Here is a 27,986-nt window from a genome sequence, read left to right as displayed (position 1 = left end):
CCCTCTCTGTAATGCAGATACGTTTATTTTTTTTTTGTCGATAAAGGAATCAAGAGTCTGTTGTGGAGTCAGTAGAACTGCAACATTCCTTTAACTCGCCGGTAGCTGGGGAGCACTGAGAACGAGAAAGAGAGAGCGCGAGGGGGTGAGGTACAGAGTGACAGTGGGAAGAAGGTGAGAGGGATAAAGAGGTGAGGGGGGGAAACTGGAAAGAGATAAGGGACAGTGGGTCTGTGTAGTTGCTTCCATTTAAAACTTGACAGTGACCACAATGTTTCAAGTTCTCTCCACTCTCTTCTTTCACTTGTGCCTCTGGAGGGCTTTCCTCTTTCTCCTTTTAAAGAAACAACAGCACCTGCAGGAAAACAAAGCAACAATCCGACTTAGGAGAAAAATACTCAAAATAACGAGCAGACTGCTTGTTAGGGTTGTCCATAATAATTGTTAAATTTTTAGATCCGATCAAAAGTCACATTATTAGCAAAGAGCGATGTTGAAAACATATAGTGTGTTTACATCCACTTGAATACACACAGCTGGCTTTCACCAGGTCTCCAGATTAAGGTTTTTCATAGTTTGGTTAGCGGATTAGCAAAACCCAATTCCCCCCAGTGAGATTACTCCTGGAGAGAGCAGATTCTTGGCATTGTATGCAGGTAACCAGGTTTCTAATGTGCTTTTTTTACAAGTATGCATATGCATGTGCCTGACAAAGACTACAAAAGGAGAGATGAGGAAGATGCAAGCTCATATTTCCAAAGTCAGACTTAAGCGTAGCAACGCTTAACCAGCGTGTATAGCCATGGTCTGGGGGGAATCTGTTCATGCATCTGCTGCATGTATGCACATTTTACAATAACCAATGTGTGTAAAGGTGTTAGAATATCTGTGTAACCTGGTTTTCTAGAATGTATGCAAATGTAGTTATTAATTATACTTGCAAATAGCAATAGTTAAAGATTCAATTAGGATTTAAAAATGCTTTTAAACCCCCGCCCAACTGCAAGCAGCACTGTCTTTTGGGCATCTGGACGGCTGTTTCGTACTTGGTTTCGTCAGCCACTTCAACCTCGGTGGGAGCGGTGATGGGAGCGTTGGAGTGTCCAGCTGTAGGATCATCCGTGTTCAGCTCGCCATTCGTTGAGCTCATCACCTGCACGAGTAGAAACAGGACAGCAGGCCGCTCATGAACACGTACAGTTTAAGCTGCTGACTGCAGGGTGGAGATGAACGTTTATTTATAAATATGTAACCTTAATTATCTGTTTATCTGCCCTGTCAGATAAGTAGTAGTAGTTCATCATATAATCTGGAATGCCTCAACTGAAGCAACGTCACAGAAATTTGATAGTCACATTTAAAATAAGGGTTTTAGCAGTTTGAGTTTGCTACAACCGTAGTTGTGTATTTCAAGTACAAAATGTCCTCTTTGTGTTGCTATCCCTCCTTTGCACAGAAACTGTAGATGGAAACATAAAGAAGGAATTACATACTGAAAATCAAAAACGTAATCCAACAAAATCTGACTGCTGAGGCGTCACATTTGCATTTTAGCAGAGCAAGGAATATAAATCTTTTCCTTCCATCTCCTCTAGCATTAGCGCATTTGAACAGGAAGAGAAAAAGCAAAACAAAGTCTGTATTGATGTATAATTGTACATATGAGCATGTGAATACCGTTTTAAGACAGATTTTAAAAAAAGGTGAAATTGTCCTTTAAATGCTGCAATTTATTAGCCAACACTAGGTGGCGTATTTAGGCCACATTTACGACGGGGGCTGGGTGCTTCTATTTTTCTATCCTTCTGTCTGTCTGCACACCAAGCTAGCTCGCCATCAGTTCACGTGTTTTTTTCATGACTGCTGTTGGATGTCGTCTTGCACGGCCCTTCCTTGAGCTGCATACACAGCCAATGAGGCGAAAGAAGCCGCGAGAGCAAGCAGAACAGTCAAAGCACTGAAACACTGGGATTCAAACAGTGATGCAGACACACACACAAAGAGAGAGAGAGTCAAGACAGAGCGGTGTGAGAGGGTGTCAGACACACACACACAGAACTATGTGGCGTCATGCATGAACCACAAGAGCAGCAGCAATAGCAGCAGCAGCAGCAGCAGCAGTACCTGAACAGAGCCCCCCAGCCGCTCAGCTGTGAGGTGCGACCCCAGAGTCTCCTTATTGGTCACTGGAGTGGGCTGAGACTCACTTCCTTTGGGCTCAGGCGACTTGACGCAAAGAGCAAAAAGGGTTGAGGCAGGTGGTCGTGAAGTGGTGAAAGGGAAGGGGGTGGAGGGTTGTGAGGTGAGGGCGAGGCAATGTGGTGGGAGGGGGGGTGAGGGTAGAGGTGTGGTTGGAGGAGGGACAAGGAGGAGGGGGAGTGAATGAAAACAAATACAAAAAATTATAGAAGACATCTCCCAAGCAGAAGCAGGCTTGTTAAGACAAACTATGTTAATAGAGGAGTAGAGGGAAGCAACATGTTATGCAAAGCACAGATCAACACACTAATAAAGTCATGCAGGAGTAAAAGAAAACAGCCTTGGTCACCGCAACATGGACTGCGTTTTCAGAAAAACAGTCAATTGTCTATGTTACTGTTTTAAGAGCATTACTTAAATTTGATCCAGAAGCTTATTCAGAGTCGTTTTTGACTATTCTTTTTATTAAACATTGGGCTTTTATTTGCAGAACTAACTTTTTTTGATGCAGCCGACTGTTTTAACCAGGATGTTGCAGGTTTTTACAGTCATGAGCAACGTACATGGGACTGGAGGTGGTGCTTTGCAAGCTTTAAAAAGGTGGCAAGTTTTTGCTAAGCCAATCACGTTGAATGGAGAACAATAAAAAGAGGTTGGAGTCCACTGTAATAAGGCAATCATAAAATCAAATTCACTCCCCGTCTGGCTTTACGGGAAACAATGAGTCAGACTCGTCAAGTAAAACAACATGATTGGGTCCATGATTTCAGTCCATTGGAAGGATATCATAATTATTTAAGACTTAAACTCGTGAATTATTACCACTCTACTGAACAAAAAGAAAACAAGGCTCGGATAGCATGCCAAAAGGAGAGGAGGAAGGGGGAAAAGGAAAATCACTTAGTCATACACTAAGCACATAGCTTGTCATTACCGGTATGAACAATGCAATTTGCATTTTCAACTTGTGCATGCAATGACTGCAGCTTAGAGTGACAAGGTGTGAAGAATAAATTCAAGCCGGAAAACGGTGCTTTATTTTACAGCAGTATGAGAACCTGCCTAACGATTGTGTATGTTGAATTGTTTAATGGTAAAGCATAAATGTTGTACAAGTCTTATTGTCTGAACGAGACCTTGAGCAGTCAAACTGTACAAAAGTCCAGAAAGGGAACTGAACAGAAGCCATTTTCTCCAGGAAGTTGATTATTTGGGCACAACAATAGACGCCTGGCAGTAGAACTTGAATGACAGGGTTGGCTGGTTGTTCCGTCGGTCAGTTTGTTAGTAGATTGGTGGGTGGGTGTGGTGTTTGTTGTGTTTTTACTGCTGATGACCTCACCTGGTTTTTGGTCTGCTGTTGTGCTTTGTCTCTGCTGCTGGGCTGCAGGGGCGTGTCACTGGGGATGGGGCCTATCGGTGTGGGCTGCAGGTAACAACGAGCACAGAGTCAAAATCAAGACAATTTAAACAAGGTAGTAAAGAGTAAAACTTTGATGTTGAATTTAGAGAAAACTAAAAAATATTCAGCACCCACAATGTGAGCAATATTAAGTAAGAGGGCTTGCAAAAATAAAAACAAAAAGCAACCGCAGTCGAGACTCCACGGTTCAATCACAGGATTTTAGAGGGAAAGGAGCGGGAGGATGAGTGGATTGGGTGAGAGGCACTCACAAGTGATTTGCCGACCCAGTCATATTCATAGTCAAAGACATAACCGTTCCTGTCGAACAGATCAGTGAAGAGCTTCCTTAAGTAGTCATAATCAGGCTTCTCAAAGAAGTCCAGCCTCCTCACATAGCGCAGATAGGTGGCCATCTCTTCTGTAGCAAAAGAGAATATATCGTTATATTTGAAGTCTAGTTGAACGAGGAACAAAAACAAAATAACACAGTAAACAAAAGGGAAGTTCTACCGACCAGGGAAGCTTTCACAAAGCACTTCAATGGGTGTCGCTCGTTTGGTGTCTCCAATTTTCTGATACCTCTCCTTCAAAGTATCTGCCTAGAAAGGACACAGGAAAAATACATATTACACGATTGAGCAAATACTTCGCTGCGGGAAGTGTAAATTAACAGGTGTGGTATTCAAAATGTATATTGGGCACTTGTGTTGCAGACAGATGTAAATCCTCTGGTTATTCATTCTTAGGTGTTGAGTCATAACACACATGGTACTTCAGACCAGTACAATCCTCAACCCCGAGGTCCCACGATACAATACCGTCACGCTACTTAAGTCCCGATACGATACTATCGCGATACATTGAGTATCACAATATAATGTGATTTATTACATTTTTTTCAACCACAAATTGTCCTAAAGGGAAATTTTGACAACAAAAAATAACTGGATTTTATTTTGCTAGGACCAAAACGTTTATAATTGATTAAATAAAAGCATGAAACTTGGCTTCCGTGTATCGATACTGTGCATAATCAATTTTTCCCCCCAGCCCCAATGATAGGATCATTCTGATCTGCTGGGTGTCAGTGTCAATAAAAAGACAATAAAAAGACCCACTTCATACTGGTTGATACGTTGAAAATGGTCGCCCTTCCCCCACAGGAATGTACATGTTCAACTATACATAAAAGATTCTCACGCTCAATTTAATAATATGGACTACCAACCGGGACTAATCAGACCAGAAAAACGGCTTCCACTCATAAGCAGTCTGGCGATGATAATTCTTAACCCGCCGCTCTACACAGTCACTCTGAATTTAATACTGTTCCACTACATCCGGTCCCTTTACTACTTCATTGTATTTAAATGCTTACTGTCATGTTGTGTGTTGGCGAGAACGTGTTTTGGCCCGAGCCACCCGACATCCTCCACATTTATACATCCCTCACATTCATCTACCACGAGCTTCCTCCCACATAGCAAATGTTCAGATGAGGCGTCGTGTCTTCTCGTCTTTTTTATGTACACCTTTGATTTGGACGCCTGCAAAAAGCCCAGAAACTCTGCAGCTACTACTTGCCCTCTTTGCACCTGTTATCAAGCCTTTTGTTACTTAATGCTTTACATTTTTCATCAGTAAATTGTTCAAAAACAAAACAAATGTGGAGGAGTCTGTTTTTTTTGTCACATGCTGTATAGATTTGATTGTTGGCACTTATGAAACCTGTCATGAAAACAAAGACAAGAGATGTGTGGGCCAATTGCTCAAATATTAGCTATTTAGGATGTCAGAGCAGAAAAATCAGTAAAATGTCTCTTTACTGATTGTAGGACAGATTTAATTTGGAAGTTTAAAATGCTGGTCAGTGGGTTTGGGGTGATTGGTAGGACGAGCTGCACCCTCTGCTGTTCTTACACAAGCAGTAAGAGTTCTAAAATATAGAAATATATTTCAAGATCTTTCATATACAAACAAGTGAGAAAAAGAAAATGCTGCAAATATATGGATTTGTTGACGTACAGGAGTTTGTTGGCAAGTGGTTGTGGCGTAGCAATCTACCTTATATTGAGTGTTTAATCAAAGAACAGACTTGGCACAGGAACACTACTTTGCTTAATGTTGCCTCTGCCCTGCCTTATTAATGTGCATCACTCCACCACAAAGTATATAAAGTTTGTGTGAAACAACAGCAAATTAAAAAAATTTAAAAAAATCACAGAGGTCTCAATAGTTTCTGTGTCTGAGTGACACAGAGAGTCTTTTAGGTTCAACAAACAATACAGATACATCACTGGGGAGACCTTGAAATGTCACCAGTGTGAGAGCATGGTGTAAACAATAGGCGCTCTGTTCCTAAGGTCATGGTAGGTATAAAGGAGATAGTGTATTGACAAGTGCAGCAGGAAAAGGTACATATAAGCAGGAAGAGGATTACAAGAGTCTGATATAAATCAGTTTGTGTATTTGGATGATGTCAAACAATATGCTAAAGTACCTTAAGGCCCTGCCAGGGGAGGCTACCTCGGAGGAAGTACATGAACATGTGACCCAGTGCCTCCAGATCATCCCTTCTGCTTTGCTCTGAAAGAGGCAGAATAAAATTAGGTTACCTTTTGAGAAATACAGTCATTGTATAACCAGCTGGCAAGTTTCACAGGCAATGAGCAGGAGGACATGCAGCATAATAATTATCCAGGACTTTAAATGAACCAAACACAGAGGAAAAGGCTATGATTAGGCAGAGGAGGGCGGCAATCCTGTGCAAATGGAAAGAAAACAGTCTGCAGGTTCTCTCTCACTGATTAGAACATGTAGCGGGAAAGAACTAATCCGTGACTTAAACACGCAGATTGTTGACTCTCAAAGTAAATGGTTGCCCACTGCTGCCATAATGTTGAAACAGCCATGTGAATAAAGAGGAACATGACCCAAGAAATTAGATCAGGGAAGTCTTATGTAAGACAGATGAAATTGAGAAGCACCTTACAGTAACCTTTCAACGGTGAAACAAATAACTGTGTACGGCATTTGTTTAAAATGCTGTCACAATCTTAGGGAGGTATTTGTAAACCTTTTAACCATTCAACCGAATGTAAATTAGGGAAAAGCTCATCTATTCAAATATGTAGGGCCACAGCCCTGCTCCAGAGACTTCCTTACCCTTTCCCAAGTGTGTGTTGATGCTCATGTAGCGTGCCGTCCCAGTCAGACTCTTGTGCTCCCGGTAGGGGATGTGTTTTTTGGTCTCGGGGTCTATGTACTCTTTGGCCAGACCAAAGTCAATGATGTGGATGGTGTGCTGCCTCTTGCTTCCTGGCCGCCCCACCAGGAAGTTTTCTGGCTTCACGTCTCTGTATATCAGACTCTTGGTGTGGACGTACTCCATCCGTGTTATCTAGACAAACGATAAACACAGAAATTAATTCCAGTTGTATTACATTGTTACTGTCAGCTTGAGTTGAAAATAATTAAAATGTTAAAATAAAACTATGGTAGTATGATTAATGCTACAATATTTTGCATAGAGCACCTTAGCGTTCCCTCCAGTATACATTTATAATGTAGTCAAAGTTTCACTTTTTTTTGTGTTAACCTTAAAATCGCAAAAGCCAACTCATCTACACCCGGTACACAGCCTTACCAGCTGTATGGCTATCATGAGGACGGTCTTGAGGGAAAAGGTGCGGTCACAGAGGTCAAACAGGTCCTCTAGACTGGGCCCAAGCAGCTCCAGCACCATGGCGTTGTATTTCCCGCACGGGCCAAAGTAGTACACCTGAGGGATTCCCTCTGTGGAGACACAAATACACAAATGAAGTTAGTGAACTTATGTGAATCACAATATAATTGCTGCATTCTCTTCAATGGACACTTATTCTTCGTCACTGACGAGATGTTTATTTTTGTGTGAAAAAAGACATCAGAAACCATTCAACCACAGGGTCAGGTCGCTCAGAGATAAAGGTGCAGAGGTGTATGCGACTGCAAATGCACTGTTACGTAATATGTTTAACTTAACTAAGTTAAGTACTCTGCAATGTTTTACTAAAGTATAATGTGGCAAAACGGACAGTGGGAAAACCATGGTTTGATGAAACACGACTACACCATGTCCTTTTGTTGGAACAATACGTGCCAAATTTCTAATTGGGAAAAAAAACACATCCGAAAATCACCGGTAAAATCAAATGTATTAATAATTAGGTGCAACATTTGGTACTAAAAACCACAACAAAACAAGCAGACTCCCAGTGGCCTAAAGCTGCTGCTTCCTAATGTCTGCCTGCTACATAACAAAGTGAACTATTGAGGCCTGTGAGGAACCAGCATTGAATTACACAATCACCCTTTGATAACATGCAACAGTTCACTGGAAAAGAAAGATACGTAATGCAACGTAGAGACAAAAAACAGACTAATTTATCTGGAATATTATCCTCATATTATCAGCCCTAGAGCAAAAATGTCCACAAGTTTTTTTCCTGAAATGTCAATGCCAGAGAATCCATCAACTTCTAATCCACGGTGAGAAAGATTGTAGCGCAACACTTCTCCTAAGACCAAAACCAACGGCCTCCAGGTTCACAGTCCTCGCGATCGATTTGATTGCATTACCAGGAAGCCATTGGAAGAAAAAAAAACAACTTTGAACCATGCTCTGGTGCCAAATGCCCGGTATCTACATACCAGCCATCTCCCTGAAAGCAAACCAACCATGAGACATTGGTGCTGCTCCAACAGCAGACAAACAGATGAAGAGAGTCAGTGGGATTAAGATATGGATTAAAAATGGGAAAGGGATTGAGAGAATGAGCAAGCACATTTGTAATGTACTCGTCTGTAAGAAAAATGAATGTGTGACAGAGATGAATGAGTTAAGAATAGGAATTCAGTTTGGATTGGGTGTCAGCTGTGAGCCATGGGACAGAGTTTCCAATTGAGTTTCCCTGATCTGCCCCTCAACATCACTTCATCAGGGTGACCACACGCACGTGTGTACACGCACGCACATGACCTGACGTACACAAGCACACACCTGCCTGCCCTTTAGTCTCTACGCTCTCCCAGTTAATAAAGCCAAAGACAGATGAGGCCGTGACAAGAGATCACTGGAAGGGCTGACTCATCAGCGCTTGGCCCAAATCTAGAGGGCATTCAAAACACCGTCATCACAAAAGGAAAAGCACACAGTGTATTTTAATCTACTGCTGGTGGATGCAAGAAAAGATTGGTGTTTTACCGCAGTTGTAAGCTGGTGGAAAATGCCCAAAGCACAGGTGATTTGTCTGAACTTTAATATATACTTTAATATATATAAAATTACTCTCTGCAACACCTTTTCTTTAACAGGAAACCGTGAGCAAGTCAACAATGATGAAGCGTCCATGCCAACCATCATCTTGAACAGGCAACAATATTTTAGCCTAACAATTTCAGCAGTTGGCTTGTTTCAATTATACACAATAAGAAAACTGACTCAGTTATGTTATATTCTTTAAAGTTTTATCAAGAAACACATCCAAATGTGTTCAGCTTTATGGAATATGGTCTAGCTTTCTTTGCAAACCGAGTTCAACAATAATCTGAACCCCACTGTCTTGACAATTTAAGACAATCCAACCCATTGTATCTACAAACAGACCTTCTCAGGCTACACAGCGAGAGAAGGCTGCATTATGTCAGCTGAAGACAATGTTGCCCTACAATAAAATGTCAGAGTTAATGGCCAAAGAGGAGAGAGAGGGCTAGAGAAGAGGGGATATTGCTCCTTTAATGAACAAAAATAGTAACTATTATCATGAAATATTTTCACAAATTGCTTCATGGTACAGTAACTTAATTTTATCTGTGAAATTGTTCTACATGGCATCCATACAAATCCATGATTTAAATGATTTAATATCATCAATATGGACACTGTCACAGCATATCAAGCCAGAAAAGCCATGATGGGGCTCTTGAATATCCATAGGCATGTGGATAACCGTCACAGAAACATTCTTCAGGAAGAAACCTATTGCAACACAAATTACAGTAAAATCCATGCAATCACGCATCTATGACTGCATGAGCTAATCGGCCTGTGAACTACCGTTAAATGATAGTTGGTTCCATAAAAACTGTGCAACCTCTCTGCAGCCATTCCCCTGACAACAGCGATACGTGACGAAGGCCACAAACTCTTAAGCCGAGGAGATTAAGACTTGCACACAATCCCATTTTTGTATTTTTTGAACTGGGAAGACCAACTTCCAACTGGTGGGATCTGTTCAGGACAGAAGAGAATTAACAGTGTGCAGATAAGCTCCTCCTGGGCGTTAAGTGCTGAGTCGTCCGTGCTGTGACATATTTGAGGCTCTTGGGTTGACCAGGACTAACAGGGTCACATGTCCCCATTTAGCAAAGTTGACAACATAAGTAGATTTAATCTATCGCCTTGACTCCTCCCATGCTAAACAGTCAAGTGAGCCTTTCTGTCATATCATCACAGAGTTGCCAGTCAGCTGGAGACCGGACCGCTGTATGGTAGAAGCATGGCTACGTTGTGTTACAGTGTGTAACCTAATATGGATATATCACTAATCTGCACACATTTAATTTCTTATATGTAAATGCTTCCTCAATTGAAAAAAACAAAACAAAACAAAACATATGCTCACTTTGAAGTGTTCTTTGCTTTTGTCAAGAAAAAAATTGATGTATTAAACAGATTATGGAAACACGTTTGCTAAATAAATTTTGACTTAGTGAAGATTAAACTCAATACAGCCAATGCAAGCCAACAGCCATAAGCATAAAAAAGTGAGAGTTCTCTTATTTAAGAGAGAAGTAAAAACATTTTTTTTGTCACTATATTCAACCATCAACCAATCTGTACACAGATATTTTCCACAGAAGAGGACGTCATTATTTGTACATATAGCCTCTATATAAAACGATGATGTAAAACCTGCATGAATGGTGGAGACTGGACAGCCCGTTGCAACCATCGGAGCCCAGTTCCACTGATGACAATAGTTTGTCGATTGACCTCTATTACAGAGAGTTTGTTTGTCACAATTCAAGTGTTTGTGTAAAAACAGAGGCGGTGGATGGGACACTGCTGACAGAGCACACAGAAATATTGCTCGTCTACAGGTTTTATGTTTGTTGAACAGGTAATGATAAAGTATTAGCTTTTTACTTCTGTAAAGCAATAGTGTAATAATGTTCAGTGGGCATTTGGAAATTCGTAGCCGACATCACACTAGCCTGTTAGCCAGCTTACTACGCAGATTGCGTGTCGTCTAGTTGTGTGTCAGGGCGAGAAATATTTTGTTCCTCATGTTGCACAACCTCAGACTTCATACAATAAGAGTACGGCTGAAGGCCAGTAGAGGTCTCAATGGAAGAAGGGAAGGTCAAGATGTGTTTCATGTGCCAGAGTCAACAACCAAAGGCAGAGAGAGACAACGAGCCTGGACCAGAGGAATCCTACTCTATTATGAGGCAAATACCATCAAGTGGTGAGTTTATCTATGTGTGGGCAATGGCATGCATCAGGTAACATTTGCTAGCAGACCAGAATGACTGATTATAAAGGGAAAAAATAATTCACACTCTTTCGTTAAGTTAGAGTGTTTCCCTGCAATCAACACAGGGTCAACACATACTGGCTACACTGGCTAACCATGTTCCTTGCTTTGCCTCTCACACGTTGCTGATGGTTGCACTAGCTTTAGCAAGCCTGCAGCAAAACATTAAGTTGTACATGAATGGGATTTGTTCTGTAGTGGCAGAGAACACAACCAATGAAGCAACTGTGCTATATTAGGAGCGTAAAAAGTTATTCAGGGCTTACCAACAGTGACTTGAACCACAAGAAACAGTATAGCTACAGCTATTGACAGTCACTCATGGTAGAGCCTCTTGCCCAGCGACAGCATTATCTTTCTCTCAAAGGAGCATAAACGTGCTTCGATTGACTGTCAAGACTCCACAAGTCTTTCCAGCGGAGAAACGGAGAGCCTGACAGTAGCTTCTTATGGTTGGTTGGCTTCAACTACCGGCTCTGCTTCTCTGTCCATGCTACACTGAGCAGTGGTCAGTCAGTCTGCACACCTGTCCCCTGGTCCCTCTGTACTTCCTACAGTCATTGCTCTTCAGTTTTTTATCTTGCATTTAAAATAAATAAATAAATAATGGGAGCAGTTCTAGCAGAATTTGATGGTAGTTAGCCTTCTTTACACTAAATTATGCAATAAAGTAGTAATTGGGTTCGGTCTTGCATTTAAAATACATTATAAAAAGAACTTTGTCTGAGCGAAGAGACAAAAAAAGAACTGAGTGGAAATGAAGGTGCGTTGTGGAAGATTGCATACACCGAATATACTTTTTCCTCTCATCAGTTTGACTAAGTAGTGGGGACAAGTTTGCATATGTTGAATTAGAGACCGAGCATAAGAGTTGAGAGCCAATAAAATTAACACATGCGTTAACACACACTTCCAGAAACATGACAAGTGAGCCTTTCCGAAAACTGCTGTTAAAGAAAACAGAGTCCCTTCCAACCATCTGACTCCGCCTTCTCTTTGACCCTCTGTAACTATCGGACCAGCCAGACTAGATGATAAGAGCTGCTGCCCTGGAGCCACAGCTATGCATCACAGCACATCAACATGTTCTGAGCAGAGCTGGAGGAGAGGAACAATGCTGGGTACTGGAGAGGTGGGATTAGAAGAAAAGGAAGCAGGCTTTCATAGCAGCCTTTGGCTTTCACAGATCTGGGAAGACACATGCTGTGAAATTTAGCCCAAAGTAATATGGAAGCTGTTGAAGTCGTTTCCGTATGTCTATTTCCCCTATGCCACATTTCAAAAATGCATAATTTCCTTTCTATTTTGCTTTCCATCCACACCATGCCGGCAAACTTCATATGAAAAGGAACATTTTACTGAATGAATGCTGAAAATGAAAAACCTTTTCACTCAATACAAGTCAGTATATATACTAAGATATGATCACATTTGTTACATTACAGCACAACATCTATATTATCCATATAAGCTAAATACTAGTGGCAATACCAGTAGTAATAAATCCATTCAGCTGAGTAAAATCAACATATTTAGCTCCAAATTTAGAGTGTGAACATTCAGAATTCAATCTTTGTCCTCTTTTGTTTTCCTCTTAGTGGTTGCTAACTAAATAACAATCACATTATGATAATAATTGCATTGCCTTTAATATCTCAATCACTAAGTGTTTATCCAGCTGTACATAATTGTGTGTCTGTTTCTGAAAATAAAGTCTGGGTTTTCTCTTCCTGCCCATTCGGTCTGAAAAGGCCCATTCACTTCAATAACTCATCATTATGGTGCTGTCTATCAGAGACGAGTAATCTACAGACGGCATCTCTCTTACCTGAATTCCCCAACTGTTTGTAAAATCTATACTCCAAATGGAGCTGTGGTGCTCTGGACTTTATAGGTTCCTAAAAGAGAAAAGAGGGAAAAAAGAAAGAAAGGCGAGTGTTAAACATTTAATAAATCAGACATGTCAATATTCTTTCTCTAAAATGAGGGTTGCTTGGCTCAGGTAACCCCGCATTGGGAATTATTCTCTATGGATAAAAACAGAGCATTGTGTATTTGTTACAACAAAAAAACTAATTTGTAAAGTCATTTTGAAACATTTCACACAGTGAAGGGAAATCATAGACTCACTACAACATCACAAAAGCACAAGAAAGTGTGAGCGGGACAACCTTACATACACATAAATGGGATAATCTTGGTCTGCAATTAACTTAAATACCTACAGTATAATGTTGTACTCATTTCAATGCCTAATATAACTTAAATTCAATCTCACGTCAGACTTGTGGGATAGGAGAGGATAAAGAGCAATTCCAGCTGGTGAACAGCCGGCTTTTGTGATGACATGGCAGATAATCAACCCACTGGGACATATTGTTCATTATATCGCTAGCTCCAGCTTTACAACCTAAAATGTAATCTGATTAACCCCACTCTTATGATGACAAGGGCATTATAGACAAACGTGAAAAGGGTAGAACAAACACACATCCAACTTAATTCCTTTCCTTAATCTTCAATGGCTGTGCTACAGCCCGTTTAAAGCCCTTGTCCCCAATAGCAGTAGGCAGTCCCCCTTTTTACACACTTCCAGCCACACTGGCTTTACGCGAGTCCAAAGGTGTACATTATCTTGGTTGTCAAATTGATAGTCAGTTCTGATATGCCCAACAATACGAAAATAGTCATACATAACATGTATGGCTATTGTAAGACCTTATAATTTTTTATATATACATTTATGAAAATGTCGTAAAATGTATATAGACTCGCAACTTCTCAAGAGGTGCTTGAAGTGAGATTATATATTTTCCATGTGCATTTAATTCCAAAGCACTTCTATTTCAAATTATATAAACTAAAAGCTGAAAGCTATTAAGCTCCCACATTCACTCCATTAGGCATTTATTAAATCAGAAGCATTTCTCTTTTGGTGCCCTCCTAACACGTAGGCGTGCACACACAAAATATGAGCCGTGTTCAACACAATAAGGAACTTTCTGTTCTATCCTTTTGCAATAACCAGTCTCAGTTGTAAGGGATGTGTTCTGCGGTTTTACATCAGGGATCAATCAAAAGATGGTTTAGTTATTAACCAACTTTGCTTTACTGTTTGCCATAATATCCCTAATATAGACTGTTTATATATTTAATATTCCTGATTGTGGAAAAAAAATCCAAAGGGCTTCTACGTTTATTCTTACAGCATGATCCACTCTGGATGCTGGGCAGAGATATTTCGATGTTTCGAGGTGAAGGCAGATTCTGTGCTGCTTTCTATTCCAACATCTCTGTCTGTATCTGTGTCAATATCAAACACCTGATTGGCTAATGTTAATACCCAGTTTTGTATGCAAACTCAGAGACCAGATGCATTCTCATGTTTTCAAATGATGCTAACATGTACAAAGATTACACATTTGTTTTTCCATTATCTGTTCGGAATAACAAAGGTATCACAGCTTCCTGCTGCAATATGATGCCAACAAGCAAAAGTGCAAGAGAAGCAGCCGCTGTGCATGCTGGGGGCTAGAAATTGAAAGTAGAAGACAGGAGGCAATAGAGAGGAGTGCAGGCCTGTGGGATGAAGACACGTGACTAGTCTGGGAGGCGGAGCGGGGAACTGCTGAAGCGTCATCCACCTCCCACATGAACAAGGACACCGAGCATGTCACCCACAAGTCAGGCCATGCCAATGAGGAGAGGAAAAGAAAATATAAAATATATAAATAATGACTCAAAGCAGATGGCGCCAAACCACAGGACCCTTTAAAACAGCTTACAATGGGAAACAGAGGCTTATGGCAGCTTTACGTACTTAAGAGTCATCTCTATTCGTAGCAGATGGGCTAAGCTATGGCTGTGCAAATGACCAGGACCAAGCTGCAAATGTCTGATGTAACATCATTGCATATATGACAAGGATTTTTCACAGCCCCAGCTCATATCAAATAATCTTTGATCTGCTGCCAGTGCAGACATGCTCCCGGGAAATGGCAGGGCAGCACCCACAGAAGCACTTTTGTAAAAGGGAATGTATTGGGGCTAATGCAGGGAGGTGTAACGTTTCATCCGGTATACTGGTTTCAATTTCCTGTGCAATTTATATTTTTCATATAGCACCACAGCCGTGAGGAGCGCTACGACTGGGTAGACCTGTGAGTGTATAGAGAGGGGATCCGTATTAACCGTGTTCTAACACTAGAATTAATAACCCGCAATTAACTCTCTTTGACAGGGTAAAACACCATGGCACACAACAAGTTGTGACACAAACAATTCGTCAAATTGATAATTGTACATTTCCAAATTTAGACCGCCGAATGCCATGTTGGGTAGCTTTAGAGCTGCTAGCTAGCCACAAAACAGTCTGTTAACAGCTGAGAGAGGCTGCGGCGCTCCTGCACAGAAGAGAAAAGATAGATGGAGGTTGAAGAAAGTGATAAAGATTCTCTACAAGAACTTTTGTTCTAGAGAAGAGCCGTGTCTGTTTGAAAGATTTCTTTGGTATTAAAAAAAATAATTAAAAGAATACAGAGTGCGATTGCAATCGTTGAATTCAAGGCCGTCAATAGTGGCAGTGAAACAGCAAAGCCAAAAAGGGTCAGACATCGTCTGACAGAGTGTTGGCGCACCATTACAAATGCAATAAATATCCACCTGTACAAGGACGTGGTCCTGTCAAGAAGGAGAGGATCAATGATTAAAACACTGGGTCAAAAGTACTTCAGTGAAACTGCTATCTCAACATCCTACCAACACTACACTTTTCTACAACAGACCAGTTATCAGTTTCACAACTATCGACATAGTCATGTCTACCTTATTGATGTTAAGGCAAATTTTATGATTTAAAAAAAGGAGGGGAAAAAAAAAATGTAAAAACCTCTACATAGTAATTAAAGCTTTCTGATATTATTAATTAAATATGTATAATCCATGTACTCCTTAGTGTAGAATAAGCCACCTTAAACCTATATAAAAAGGCCCCATTGTGCCCCAAATAATGTGCTATATTGAACATCTTATTTATTTTTGGTCATAACACCAATAACTAATTTCTCCAAAGCATATAGCTAAAACAATTTCACCCATTATCTTTGGTATTTGGATTACTAGAGTTTTGGTTAACGGTAAGGTTACGCAGTGAGCAGCGTTTAGTCATGTGCGCTAGACTGTGTCTGGGGCAGCTGACCCGCAGGCCAGAAGGGTACTTCCCTGTCTCACCTGCTGCTACAGTAACCTCTCCGCCTCAGCTGTCTCACACTGCAGCTGTGTGTGTTTCTGTGCATCTCGGTTCAATGCATATACAATCAAAATGGTCTCTGCGTGAGACCAGAACCAAGATGATATAATTACTATATTTCTATTGCGCTTTTCTAGTCATCCAATCACTCAAAGCACTGCAACCCTACATGTCATCATTCACAGGAACAATTAAGGATTAAGTGTCTTGCCCAAGGACACATCGACATAGACGAGCGGAGCCGGGGATCGAACCACCAATCGTCTAATTGAAGGACGACCCTGCTCTGCCACTGAGACACAGTCTCCCCACAGGTAGTGCCATGGCACTAGCCAATAGAACAGACGATCAATACAGTAATATATCTTGATATACTCTCTTGTGACTGCCACAGACATGGTGATAGATTCTGTTGCAATCATGCGGTCCAGCTGTATCCTCTCTGTGAAATGGACCTTTTCTGATTTGTGGCTGTTGAGGCTTTTGCCCGGTCGGACATTTCAATGACTGAAACATACATTTTGTGTTACATGTGTGGCCATACATCTGTCTTTAAAAAGACTCAGACTTTCTTTTCCAATGCCATCTCAGTAGTCTTTAGCATTATGTTGAATTGAAGTTTGGACATTAGCAGTGCAACTGATTGTTTCTTTATGGAGTAGTATCATCATGATCATCTTCTCCATTAATTGCCTTGTAAATAAAATGCCAGAAAATAGAAACAAATTCCTATCACAAGTTCCCAGAACTCAGTGACATTTTGTCACGTCCTGCCAACAATCTAAAACCCCTAAGATATTCAGATTACCATTATAAAGAAAACCCTTACATTTGAGAAATGCTAGAACCAATGAATTACCTTTCTTCATTGCTTGCTTGCTTACTTGATAAATTACTCAAAGCTAAGATATTATCAATCTAATCACTATTGCGTCATACCCATCAAATGATGCGATTGTTTAACAAGTTGAATACAAACTTGAAAATAAACTCATCTTGTGTGCCTGCAGGTTAGGTTTTGGTTGCATTGCATTTTAGAGTTAATACTGTTAATGTATACTCAAATCAGACGGCATGCTACCAGAACTGTGGTTTCTGCCATTGTTATACCAAACTCAACAATGTAGGACCACAACAATCAGATAGCATCATTCTTCAGCCTTCATCTGCAAACTTCTCAGTCAAATCATGACGATGACTGCATGGATGATGGACTTAAGCATATAAATAGTGGTAAGTGACTTATACTAGCTGCTGGTGCTGCTCAAAGCTAAAAAGCTTACAGATTTGTCGATATCAGCGCTAGCAGCAAATGCTTCCCGAGGGGGATCAAATCCTGTAATTACAACATCCTGGGATGGGTGAGAGATGGAATGACACATGCCATTTCAAGGAGCTCACTTAGAATAAAACACTTGAAGCGCGTATAAACATATGATTATGTCATGACGGATTAGGTGGTAGTCTCTGTATTTCAGCATGTGGTAGCCTCTGTAGCCTTGGATGGAGCAAGCCATCAGCACCACACAAAGTCCTCTTCCCGGGATTAACCAACTCTGCATATGATGTCATCTGGGCTAAATCTGATCTCTGCTCCAACACAGCTGAGAAAGATCAGAATTGACCTCTGTGACAGGATGGAGTAATCACCACCAAATGAAAAGGGGTGGGAGGGCAGCAAATAACAGATATGTAACAATAAACCAGTCTTTACACCTTGTGCTGCATATTCTCTATAATTCTCTCCAAAATGCCAACATTGTAAACATGATTGATATCATACATTCTTACTGACTAGACACATGATGCCATGTTGTGATGAAAGAAAAAGGGACCCGCAAATAATACACTACATTTGGTGAAACAGACAGCTGCCATGATGTCATGTAACACACAAAGACACATCTGTGTTATTTATCATGTGTCATGCCAATCTGACATTCAACGTGCGCATATGTATGCCTATCTGTGCCATATTCAGGGGAACAAACCCAGCATTATGCATGAGGCCCAGAATAGAGCCTGACCTTTGCCTGACACCCTGTAAACCAATTCACAATATGCAACTGACAATGCGACTCCCCTCATTTTACACAGAGCAATTCAAATGTCTAAATAGTGCCTCTTTACTCAGCAGCCTTCACAGGGGTAGTAATGATGCTAACTGTAAAGCTAGGACAAATGGAGAGGATATAGGTGTGTGTGTGTGTGTGTGTGTGTGTGTGTGTGTGTGTGTGTGTGTGTGTGTGTGTGTGTGTGTGTGTGTGTGTTTCTCCATTCATGCAGCCTTTATGATCAGGTGTCTTTGGTTGGGAGGTGGTGTTAAGGAGCGAGTGGTGTCAGAGAGCAACAGCCGGCCGCCGTCCAGCACTTCTCCCGTTTCAGCTCAGATTTAACGCAGCCAGATGGAGCCATCAGCTGCCTCCCAAAATGCAGAGCGCTAATCTAGCACTGGTTGAAATCAGACAGAATTAGACATCAATTGAATGTTCTGGAGAAGTTGAATGGAGTGGGGTAACTGTGACCTTTGACACAGGGCCACTTCATGTGCCAAGTTGGAGAAATATATCAGGGTTTTTGTTGAATCTGGCGCTTTAGCAGCATGTGTAGTTGCCAGAGATGTAAACAGGTAGGGGAAGTTCCACTCATGTGAACCCAAGAGGCAAGTCTCCTTTGTCATTATATACACAGGAGTGAGGCGTGGCATCAGTTTAACACATTGTTTTGTGTACATCTTCATTTGTTTAACTTTGAGCTTGTTGTACCCAATACAAATGTTTTCTATTGAGTCCTGACACAGTTAGGGATTTGTCATAAAGTAAAGACAGAGAGTTGTTTTTGTTGTTTGAGATCTCCATGTGCAGTTAACATTGTTTATTGGGTTTTAAATTAAACAATAAAGTGCTCATTTTTAGGCATTGTGATGATCACATTCAAATTTCTGAGCACAATATATGATTTTTTATAAACATAGTATCTTAGTTTTGGCCAAAAAAGTGAAAGCATTAGTAGTTCAGTTGGTTACCTGACCAACGGAGTATCAGTTTCACTTGGTGAAGAAACTAAAGCTGTCATGAGTATAGGCCTGTGAGATCATCATTGACAAAACCAAATGGCCGCCGCTCTATCTTGATACCAAACTTTACAGAAGGCATTAACTGCATTTCCAACAAAATTGTAGTCGTCCAAAATATGTTGCTTTGTAGAATCAGGGTGCTATGCTGTAATAATGTCGACAATTGACACAATTAATCTGATGTGGATGTTTCCGGCTTAGTCTCTTTTTTTTGTTTTGTTTTTGTTTTGTCTCTATTTTGTGTGCCGTCACAATTTGCACTAATGTTTGTCTACATATATCTGTTGTTGTTGCTACTCTGAAGTCAGTAACATTTACTTTCCTGTGCAGGTTTTGTGGCTGATACTAAGCAAAAGTGTGTCTGTATGAATGTACTGTGTTGCTGCTGGCGACTGATTCATTAGAGGATTAGCAAGTTGACTGAAGGTAGGCTTTTACATGCTGGTGACATCAAAGGATATATTCATGTAGCCTGCCCAAAATGCTCCTGAGTGGGTATGGAAGAACGTAAATCGTCAAAATGTCACTTTAATTCCAGCCAAACATGCTAATGGAGCTTTTGTGCCTTAAAAATTCAGCTCTTGCTTATCAGGCTTCAGTGGGAGGCAAACAGGAGAGTTCAGTACAACATCTCAGATTTCCTTCAGAGTATCAAGACTGACCGGCACAGTGAGTGGCTTCACTAACATTAACAACCTTACTCTTGTGCCTCTGCATCAGCTAGAGAAAATAAAAAGTCGGCCCGACACTTTCCAATTTCGCCTATACACACACTATACACAACATGTATGAAAAACTTATAGCATCATTGGGAGCAGTACTCCACAACAAACTGACATCACTGCCTCAAAACATTGTTATGGCTAACATGTCTGCCAATCTTCATATCCAGGAGACATGCAGCTATATCAACAATCAATTGGTATCAGATACCTGGCCAGCCATCTTTTACTCTCCTTATAGTCGTTCTTGTCATCTTTTGAAACAGCGGTCTGGTGCAACTGGAAACAACACTGATGAGATCAGTGAGCCTGAATCTAACAGTAAACTTGCAGTAGGGTAAACCAAGACAATGAGCTGAAAGATGCTAAAACAAACTGTAAAGCTGAGGGGAACTACAGCGTTAGGTGATAATTTGTCTGTGTTCTCATCTTTGCACCTTTAGATTAAGCTAAGATTCCAGTCATTTTTATGTTTTATTTATTAACATTAGACTACAAAGCCAGCGAATTAGGTTGTCTAAATTACACGATGCACAGGCTAGATCCTTTCCTTGGAAAACACAATTTGAACACCAAAATAGCAGTGTTGTTTCTTTATCTGGTCTTTAACAGTCAGACAACAGCCATGTGTTACATTTTGTGATTTAGCCAAATCGTGGAATTAACCTTAATTAGCCTCAGCTGTTAAAGTCCACAGGCAACACTTGTCATTTCAGCCGAGTTCACTGGCCATTGTATTTTTTGATGGCAAAGGAAAAATGTCATTTTCAAGTCTGAAATCCAGCTGTGTGCTGAACAATCACACATACATCGGGTAAAGGACTGCCCTGTATGTACTTGGCGAGCACACAATGCACAGAAGGTCTCTGTTTACTGTGTTTGTTTCCCTATATGGTTACTACAATATCGCTCCCTCTCTCTTAGTTATGGGAGGCGCATTTTGTACAATAACTCCCAACACTAACATTCACTTATTACACTACTCCCATATGGGGATGATATTACAGACACTTGTCATTGTCAAAAGTGTTTGTCCAAACAAAGAGGCCTCCAATTGGTTTATTGCTGATGATGCCAGCTGTGCTGGTAGTATCTCTCACAGGCACCTCCTATCTGTCAAAGACCAACTGCATGCATTTGGGCTATAATAAAATACAAGCTGTAAAGTTGGCAACTTCAACTGTTTGCAGAGTGAAGTGGTGGAAACCGATTGAAACCCCATTCAATTGGATTTCTGAGGCCAAAGAATGGATTATATAGGTGTGCCCAGGGCTAACACAATGATGGGGGTTAGCAAAGGGCTCATTACCTTGATAATAAAGTACCCTGAAAGGGGGAGAGGATAGAGAAGGGGGGCATTCAAATAGCAAAGCCATTATAATAAAAATAGTATAATACAGAGATGAGATCAACGTTTCAGGGAAAAAGAGGATTAGATGGTCATTTTCTCAGTGAACAGTTATGTCACCATGCCAGGGGAGTGTAGTGGTGGTGATAGTGGCTAGCTTCTACATTAAGCCTCCACAGAAAGCAGATATGAAATGCTGCTGTTTCTTTAAGACACTGGGGTCTCCCATTGGGAGTAAAGCCTGCAGTGTACATACAGCAGTAGCTATATGGTCCTGCCTCCATCACATAAGCGTTTGTCCGTGTGAGAAAGCATCCAGCTGAACCAAAGACTGAAGCACTGTGTCTCGACAAGGCCTGCTAACAAAGAAGACCTTTCAGCACGCCACAGTTTTCCCCCTTCTCTCTTGCTTTTTGCAGCAGCATTCACAGCAGTTCCAGATCCACTGACAGAGGATCTTGTGCACGGTCCTGCCACACATCTCTATCTCTTCCGTCACATGACGGAGCAGGGCGACACCGGCATTCACCTTTGTCCCAGGTGCAGGCAGGCACCACCCACATGCTCTACTCGACAAGTTGGACACTTAGCACATAAAGGCACCAGCTCAACACTAGTAATCAATATGTGCTGTCCAGCAGAGGTTACATCGTATAAAGTAGCAACAAAGGAGAGAGATTAAACTAGTTTTAACCAGCCAGATAACAAATCACACTTTTCTATCTTATCAAAGTTTCCTTATTGGTTTCCTGGTGGCTCAAAGCTTCACTCGACCAGCCACAAAGGAATCATTGACATACTTCCTAAGAAGTTTGCAGAGTCCAGTTAAGAATTGACTTGCTATTAATGACAAGGGGGATATTGGAAGAAGTGTAGGCTATGATAAAAGGCAGGTCAATTATTATTTTTTGTTTTTTAGGATTTTATATAATTCTGTAGCTTCCTTATTAAGTAAGTATTCAAATGTTGGTCAAAGTACATATAAAAGTGTCAAAATGTTTTTTTCCCCTACAGATTAAGGGATGCCAATTAATGGAAATAATAAAAATAAATAGAGAATTATTATCCAAATCATATAATTAGATTCATTCAAAGGTTTAGTTGCAGCCCTAATATTAGGATTGGCCAAAGCGGCAAACAAAGATGAGAAATTATCTCTAGAATACTTCCTTTTATACATGAATAATCACTACCGTTTTAATACTTTCTTCATTCTATCAAACTGTACGACACACTTCATAAATAACCTCAACTGCACCATTGTCTCTCTTGAATTGGACCTGAGAATCACATTAAATATGCATCTATGGAGGGTGAGATACTTTCCTGTGTTTGTGTCCTATACTTTGCCAACAATTATTTTAGATTCAATTTATAAGTGAGCAGAAACTCTTCATGTCAAGCATGTTAGCTAATGCTCATAGCAGGGTCGTTTTTAGCGTTGGTCCACCAGGAAGAGTGCAGGAACAAAACACGAGCACTTTTCTTGCTCGCTGACACCATTAGATTATTTCCTATTCTCACTTTTATACATTCAAATACACACTGCGTCCAGTAGGCTACAAGATACATAGCGCAATGTTATGCCCTAATGCCAGATCCAGATATAGCCGGACACCATGGAGATAAAAATACCCAAACAGATGGGAGGGTTCACAGGCAACGGGGAAGAGGCAGCCAGCACAACTACAGATTTTAGAGAGGCAAACTGCAATTACAGCTGTTTGCTAACCTCTGCCTTCTTTGTGGTTAGCAAAGCCTTCAGTGGATGCCCATTCAGAGATAATAACCTTGCTGGGAGATACGATGTGGTTGGGATGATGCCAAGCCCACCAATCAGCTCCAGTATGATTACTTAACTGGAGTCTGAGATATGCCTTACTTTTATTAAGGCAGGGCAAGAGAGCGAGAAATATCTGGCAGTGATCAAAGCGCTACAAGCGGCAAAACATTTATAGCAAAGAAGGAGGAAGAGAAAAGTTGATGTGCGGGGGAAATGGTTGAGCAGTCACGACCTGGCCTGGAATCTAACATTCAGAAAACCAACAGGCCTCGATAGTTTATGTAATTTCTCACTCTAAATACTACATAACCAGTGGCTCTGAAAAAGGGGGGAACTAAAAGAAGGTTTAGCTGAAAAATACAATTTCCACTTGCTTGTCCAGTGAAAGAGATACAACAGTCAAGATATGGTTTAAGATGTTATCCAATCTAGTATTTACCACTTTGATAAACAAGCAGAGAATGGTTGACTCATTAACAGTACATGGAGCCAACCTGTGGGAGGAGGAAGTGGGTGACAGTTGCCATTTACTTCCTGTGTTTGACCTTCTTAGGTCAAAGAGTAAACTACACTAGGAGAGTCTGCTGAACATTTAAATACATAATATTAACGGCTAAAGTAACAACAGGTCAGTAGGATTCTTCACATTGGATATGGGTTGATATTGGAGATAAACCAGAACAGTGATGGAGCATATATTAAATTGTGAGTTCATTTCTTCTGTGTTACTTTACCATCTCCGAGGATGAACTTACCAATTTGATGGCCACATATTCGTTCGTATAGAGATTTTTTCCCAACCGCAGCTCTCCAAAGTTCCCGCAGCCAATTTTTTTCCCCACACGGAAGTTTGGGCCAACCATAAGTACTCCAGAATTGGTCCCCGAACTCCGGCCCCCATGTCCAGTCCTGCTGCCTGCTGTCTTAGACATCTTTTTCCCTTCCTCTGTCTCTCCCTTGCCCCCTCTCTTATCAAAATCCATAAGCTTGTGATACCCTGGCCTCTCCACGGTTATTCTCCAGCCATGCAAACCATAGAAACTCCAACGACAATAACAGAGGCCTCTTTAAGGAGGGGTAGGGAGACAAAATCTCAGGACAGAGGAAAGGTGTTGCTGTTAAAATGTGCAATTGTTCAGAAGACACTTAAATGAGCTGAAGTGCCCCGTCTGTCAATCCGAGAGCTCTTCTGGAGAGTGCTTCCCTTTTTTACTTCGCGTTTCTTGTTTACTAGAGGGGCTCCAATCTTGGGTTTTCTCCAGCTACAGTCTCAGAGTAGCTTGTCCGTGCCTGAAGAATCGGCAGGTTGTGCGAGTATGTGCCCACAGACACACATACAATACTAGTCATAAAAAAGCACTCTGAAACCCAGCTACTGCATCCACAAGGCCACTTTGGAACATCTCCTGAAGTTCCTCATTCCTTCTGGTCAGCCTTCAGTGACACAGTGAACATTCTCCATGCTGCAGGGCTGCATCCGAGGTGGCAACCCAGAGTCAAAGAAAACCGCGATGAGAAAGACTGGTAACCGATGTAGGTTTGATGTTGGCTGGATATCTGAAAAAACAAAAACAGACAGAAATCAGTCAATGTTCTGTATGTGCAACAACATGGATCATCAGTCACAAATGAACTCAGTCATTAATAATTTTAATATCTTGTTTTCTATTAAATATAACTGGGAAATATATCAATATTGTATCGATATCATGATATGAGAATAGATTTTATCTTGGACTTTGGATTTTTGTATTATTTTTAATTAATTATCAGTTTTCATAACACTTCATGGTAATGATTGATGAAGATATTAACATTTTCAGAATAAAACTTTAACCTTTTACTTGAAGATCAAATTATGTCTACTGGGACTGTTCCTCACTACAGCTGAAATGAGATCTTGCTCCAGACCTGCGCAAGGCAAATTGAATAAAGCAATCAATGTGAGCGGAAATATTCCAAAGTGGACCTCAGGCATGAGAGAAAAAAAATCTTTTTACAATTAAACTATTCTTTTAAAAAAAACACAAAAAAAGAGCCTCCAGAAAAGTTGTATATCACAAAGATGTTTTACCCATGGCTCATGTATCTAATGTTGTCGAAACACTAATGAGCTAAGTTTTTAGGATTTTTTAAGACAAGCTACAAGACTATGCCCTACACTTTAACATACACCGTTCGAGAAACAAACGTTAATCACAACCATCATTTCCGTTTTCATTGGTGATATACCTAGACCATCTCTGTGCTGCTTTTTGCCAACAATCACATGCGGACGACTCCGTCCAGAGAGCAGGTAATGCAGGCACTCGTAATTGGCAGCTACTCTTTCCTATGGAAAGGCACTTAAACGGATCAATGACTGCTGTAATGTTTTGTCTCATCATAACATTTGCATCATTGGAAGCATAATATTGGGCGATGTGGATATGGCCTATAGTACAGCTAGTTCAGCTGTAACTGGCAGTCTAAGAACTAGCCATCAAAAGGGGTAAACTACAGTATTATTAGACAAAAGTATGCTGATAAGCGAGCATTATTGAATATAAAATATTAATAATAGTAATCTGTTGTACAGAAAGTGTATTGCACAAACAATTGGAGGGATAGTGTTTTGAGGAAGACATGGTTATATTAAAATGAAACAAGCTATAGTCTGAGATTTAATAAACAATGACAATCTAATGAAAATGTTGAGTGTCTGTACTCTTTCATTAATGCATTTAGCACGCCCAAGAAAAGGAACACATTTGTAAGCCAGGTATGCAATCAATCATTACACCGTCTTCCTTCTGGCATGCTGCATGGCGATACTTACTGTGGGAAATGAGAAGAAACTAGCCTGCATGGCCACAAGATTTGGAAGCACAATAAACAAAGTGGGTAAGAGCAAAGTAAAATGATCACAACAACTACTGAAATGGTAATGTGCACTATAACAAGCACTTCATTGCCCACTCTTTAAAAAAAAACACATATGATAATGCTGCATATAAAGAAAGGACAGAGAAGTCCCAAGAATACAGAAAAGATCTAAATAAGTTACTGCCTAGGGCAACTTTTGGGCCATCTTGGCCCACATGTCTAGACTGTCATTTGAGGAAGTTGTGTATTGTTTTTCATGTCAACTGTTTTATATAACTTAAGCTACCAAGTTGTTTGAAAAAAACTGAGTAGTCATATAGTCCAATGTTTAAGGGAAGAGGTACATGCAATACATTGACAAAAAAACTCAACGATACCTCACCGAAACCTAACGACAGTTAATGTTGTCGTCTATTCAATTAAGTTAGCAAGAAATAACACGACAAGACTATTTTAAATCCTCATTCGTGTGAATACTACCAACAGAAAAAACTCGACAAATCGCCAATGAACACTGCCACCTGGACAAGATTGACAACTGTTCTTTTCCTGAGGTAAAAGATATATCTGTCTTTTCGAACTCGCATTAATGCGGGCTAATGGCTAACACAGTTAACTGGCTTAGTAATCAGTGGTTATTTAACGCTAACGAGAACGGTTGGCTCAAAGTACCCAGGTCCTCCCTTGGATTGCACGACGTTTGTTTTACAAAAAGACAATAACAAAATCACCATTACAGGCAAACCGCGTCGACCAGCGTCAGAAAGCCCAGAGTGAACGTTACTGACGTTAGTTAGCCGTCTGGTTCGGCGGACAAGGCCAGATACTCTTAAGCTATCTTGGCGTTAGTTAGCGAGCTCAAGTTGGCTTCATATCTTCAACCGCGGCCAGTTTAAGCCTGGCCTGCTGTTTTCTAGATGAGGCTATAACACCACTAACTAGGTAAATCGATATAGAGTAACGTTATAAGTGAATCTTAACGCTTACGCTAACGCTAAATGTAAATGCCACATAGCAGTTATCAGCTAACCTAGCTAGCGCCGACCAAAAACACCGTTCCTCTTGGCCCGACGCCCGATGAAAGACACGATGTAACGTCAGATAATCTGTTCACAACACTGTGCCAGAAGGACACACGCTATATAACCAACCGGTAACCTGGACAGAACATAAACGATTCATTGATCGTCATCCCCTGTGCAACATAACCTGGTTAGTTAGTAAATGCTTAATAACCTGGAAATAACGTCCCAAGCGACGTTGTGATTAGCTACTTAATGTCACCGATGTGATGGAAGTGGTCGTTGTGTCACTTAAAAGTATCGTTTTAGGAGTTTAAATTCTAGCTACAGCCACAACCTGACCATTGCTGGGCAACTCCTAAATCCTGAACAACCAACGACATAGCAAAGGCTGCCTGGGATCCCTTACCGTTTAGCTCACTAGCTAGCTATTTAGCGAGCTAACGCTAGCACGCGAGCGATTACCGTGAACGTCCGGCGGGACAGTGTCTGAAAAACAACAGTTACGGAAACATTTCTATCGCCAGAGGAAAGCGTGTTACCTTTAAATGTCAGCTATCGAAACGCAGTCGAAGTCATGGTTCTTCGTTTGTGGTTATCTTTCTCATTGCGTTTCTCTTGCCCTCAAGTTGCTATGATTTTGCTGTTGTCTCTTTAAGCCTCTCTCCGCCGCCGATACCCGGGCAGGTACCGCGTCACGCCGGCTCACATTGTGATACGCTGGAAAACTTGCGCAAC

At 40.9% G+C, this 27,986-nt stretch overlaps 1 protein-coding gene across 7 annotated transcripts; it reads right to left on the bottom strand.

The window, feature by feature from the left end:
* Positions 1-7: 7 nt before the first annotated feature.
* Positions 8-27,972, bottom strand: csnk1g2b (casein kinase 1, gamma 2b). 7 transcript variants are annotated; one of them, XM_068589581.1, is made up of 12 exons: positions 27,791-27,972; positions 24,117-24,918; positions 13,013-13,082; positions 7,251-7,399; positions 6,770-7,004; positions 6,105-6,190; positions 4,119-4,203; positions 3,874-4,022; positions 3,542-3,625; positions 2,125-2,226; positions 1,047-1,153; positions 8-355 (listed from the first exon to the last, which is right to left on the bottom strand). In XM_068589581.1, the coding sequence occupies exons 2-12, from the start codon at positions 24,342-24,344 to the stop codon at positions 301-303; spliced, it is 1,350 nt and encodes a 449-aa protein (XP_068445682.1). In that variant the 5' UTR covers positions 24,345-24,918; positions 27,791-27,972; the 3' UTR covers positions 8-300. The 7 variants fall into 7 exon arrangements, with proteins under 7 accessions (XP_068445682.1, XP_068445687.1, XP_068445683.1 ...); XM_068589586.1 differs by having other exon boundaries at positions 3,874-4,019; XM_068589582.1 differs by lacking the exon at positions 27,791-27,972 and adding an exon at positions 27,658-27,736.
* Positions 27,973-27,986: the final 14 nt, after the last annotated feature.

The sequence above is a fragment of the Clinocottus analis genome, unplaced genomic scaffold (assembly GCF_023055335.1).
Source record: "Clinocottus analis isolate CAN_PGR_092001 unplaced genomic scaffold, fCliAna1.0.p SCAF_23, whole genome shotgun sequence".
Lineage (NCBI taxonomy): Eukaryota > Metazoa > Chordata > Actinopteri > Perciformes > Cottidae > Clinocottus > Clinocottus analis.
The sequence above is the reverse complement of the archived record's forward strand: the minus strand, read 5'-3'. Positions and strand labels throughout refer to the sequence as shown.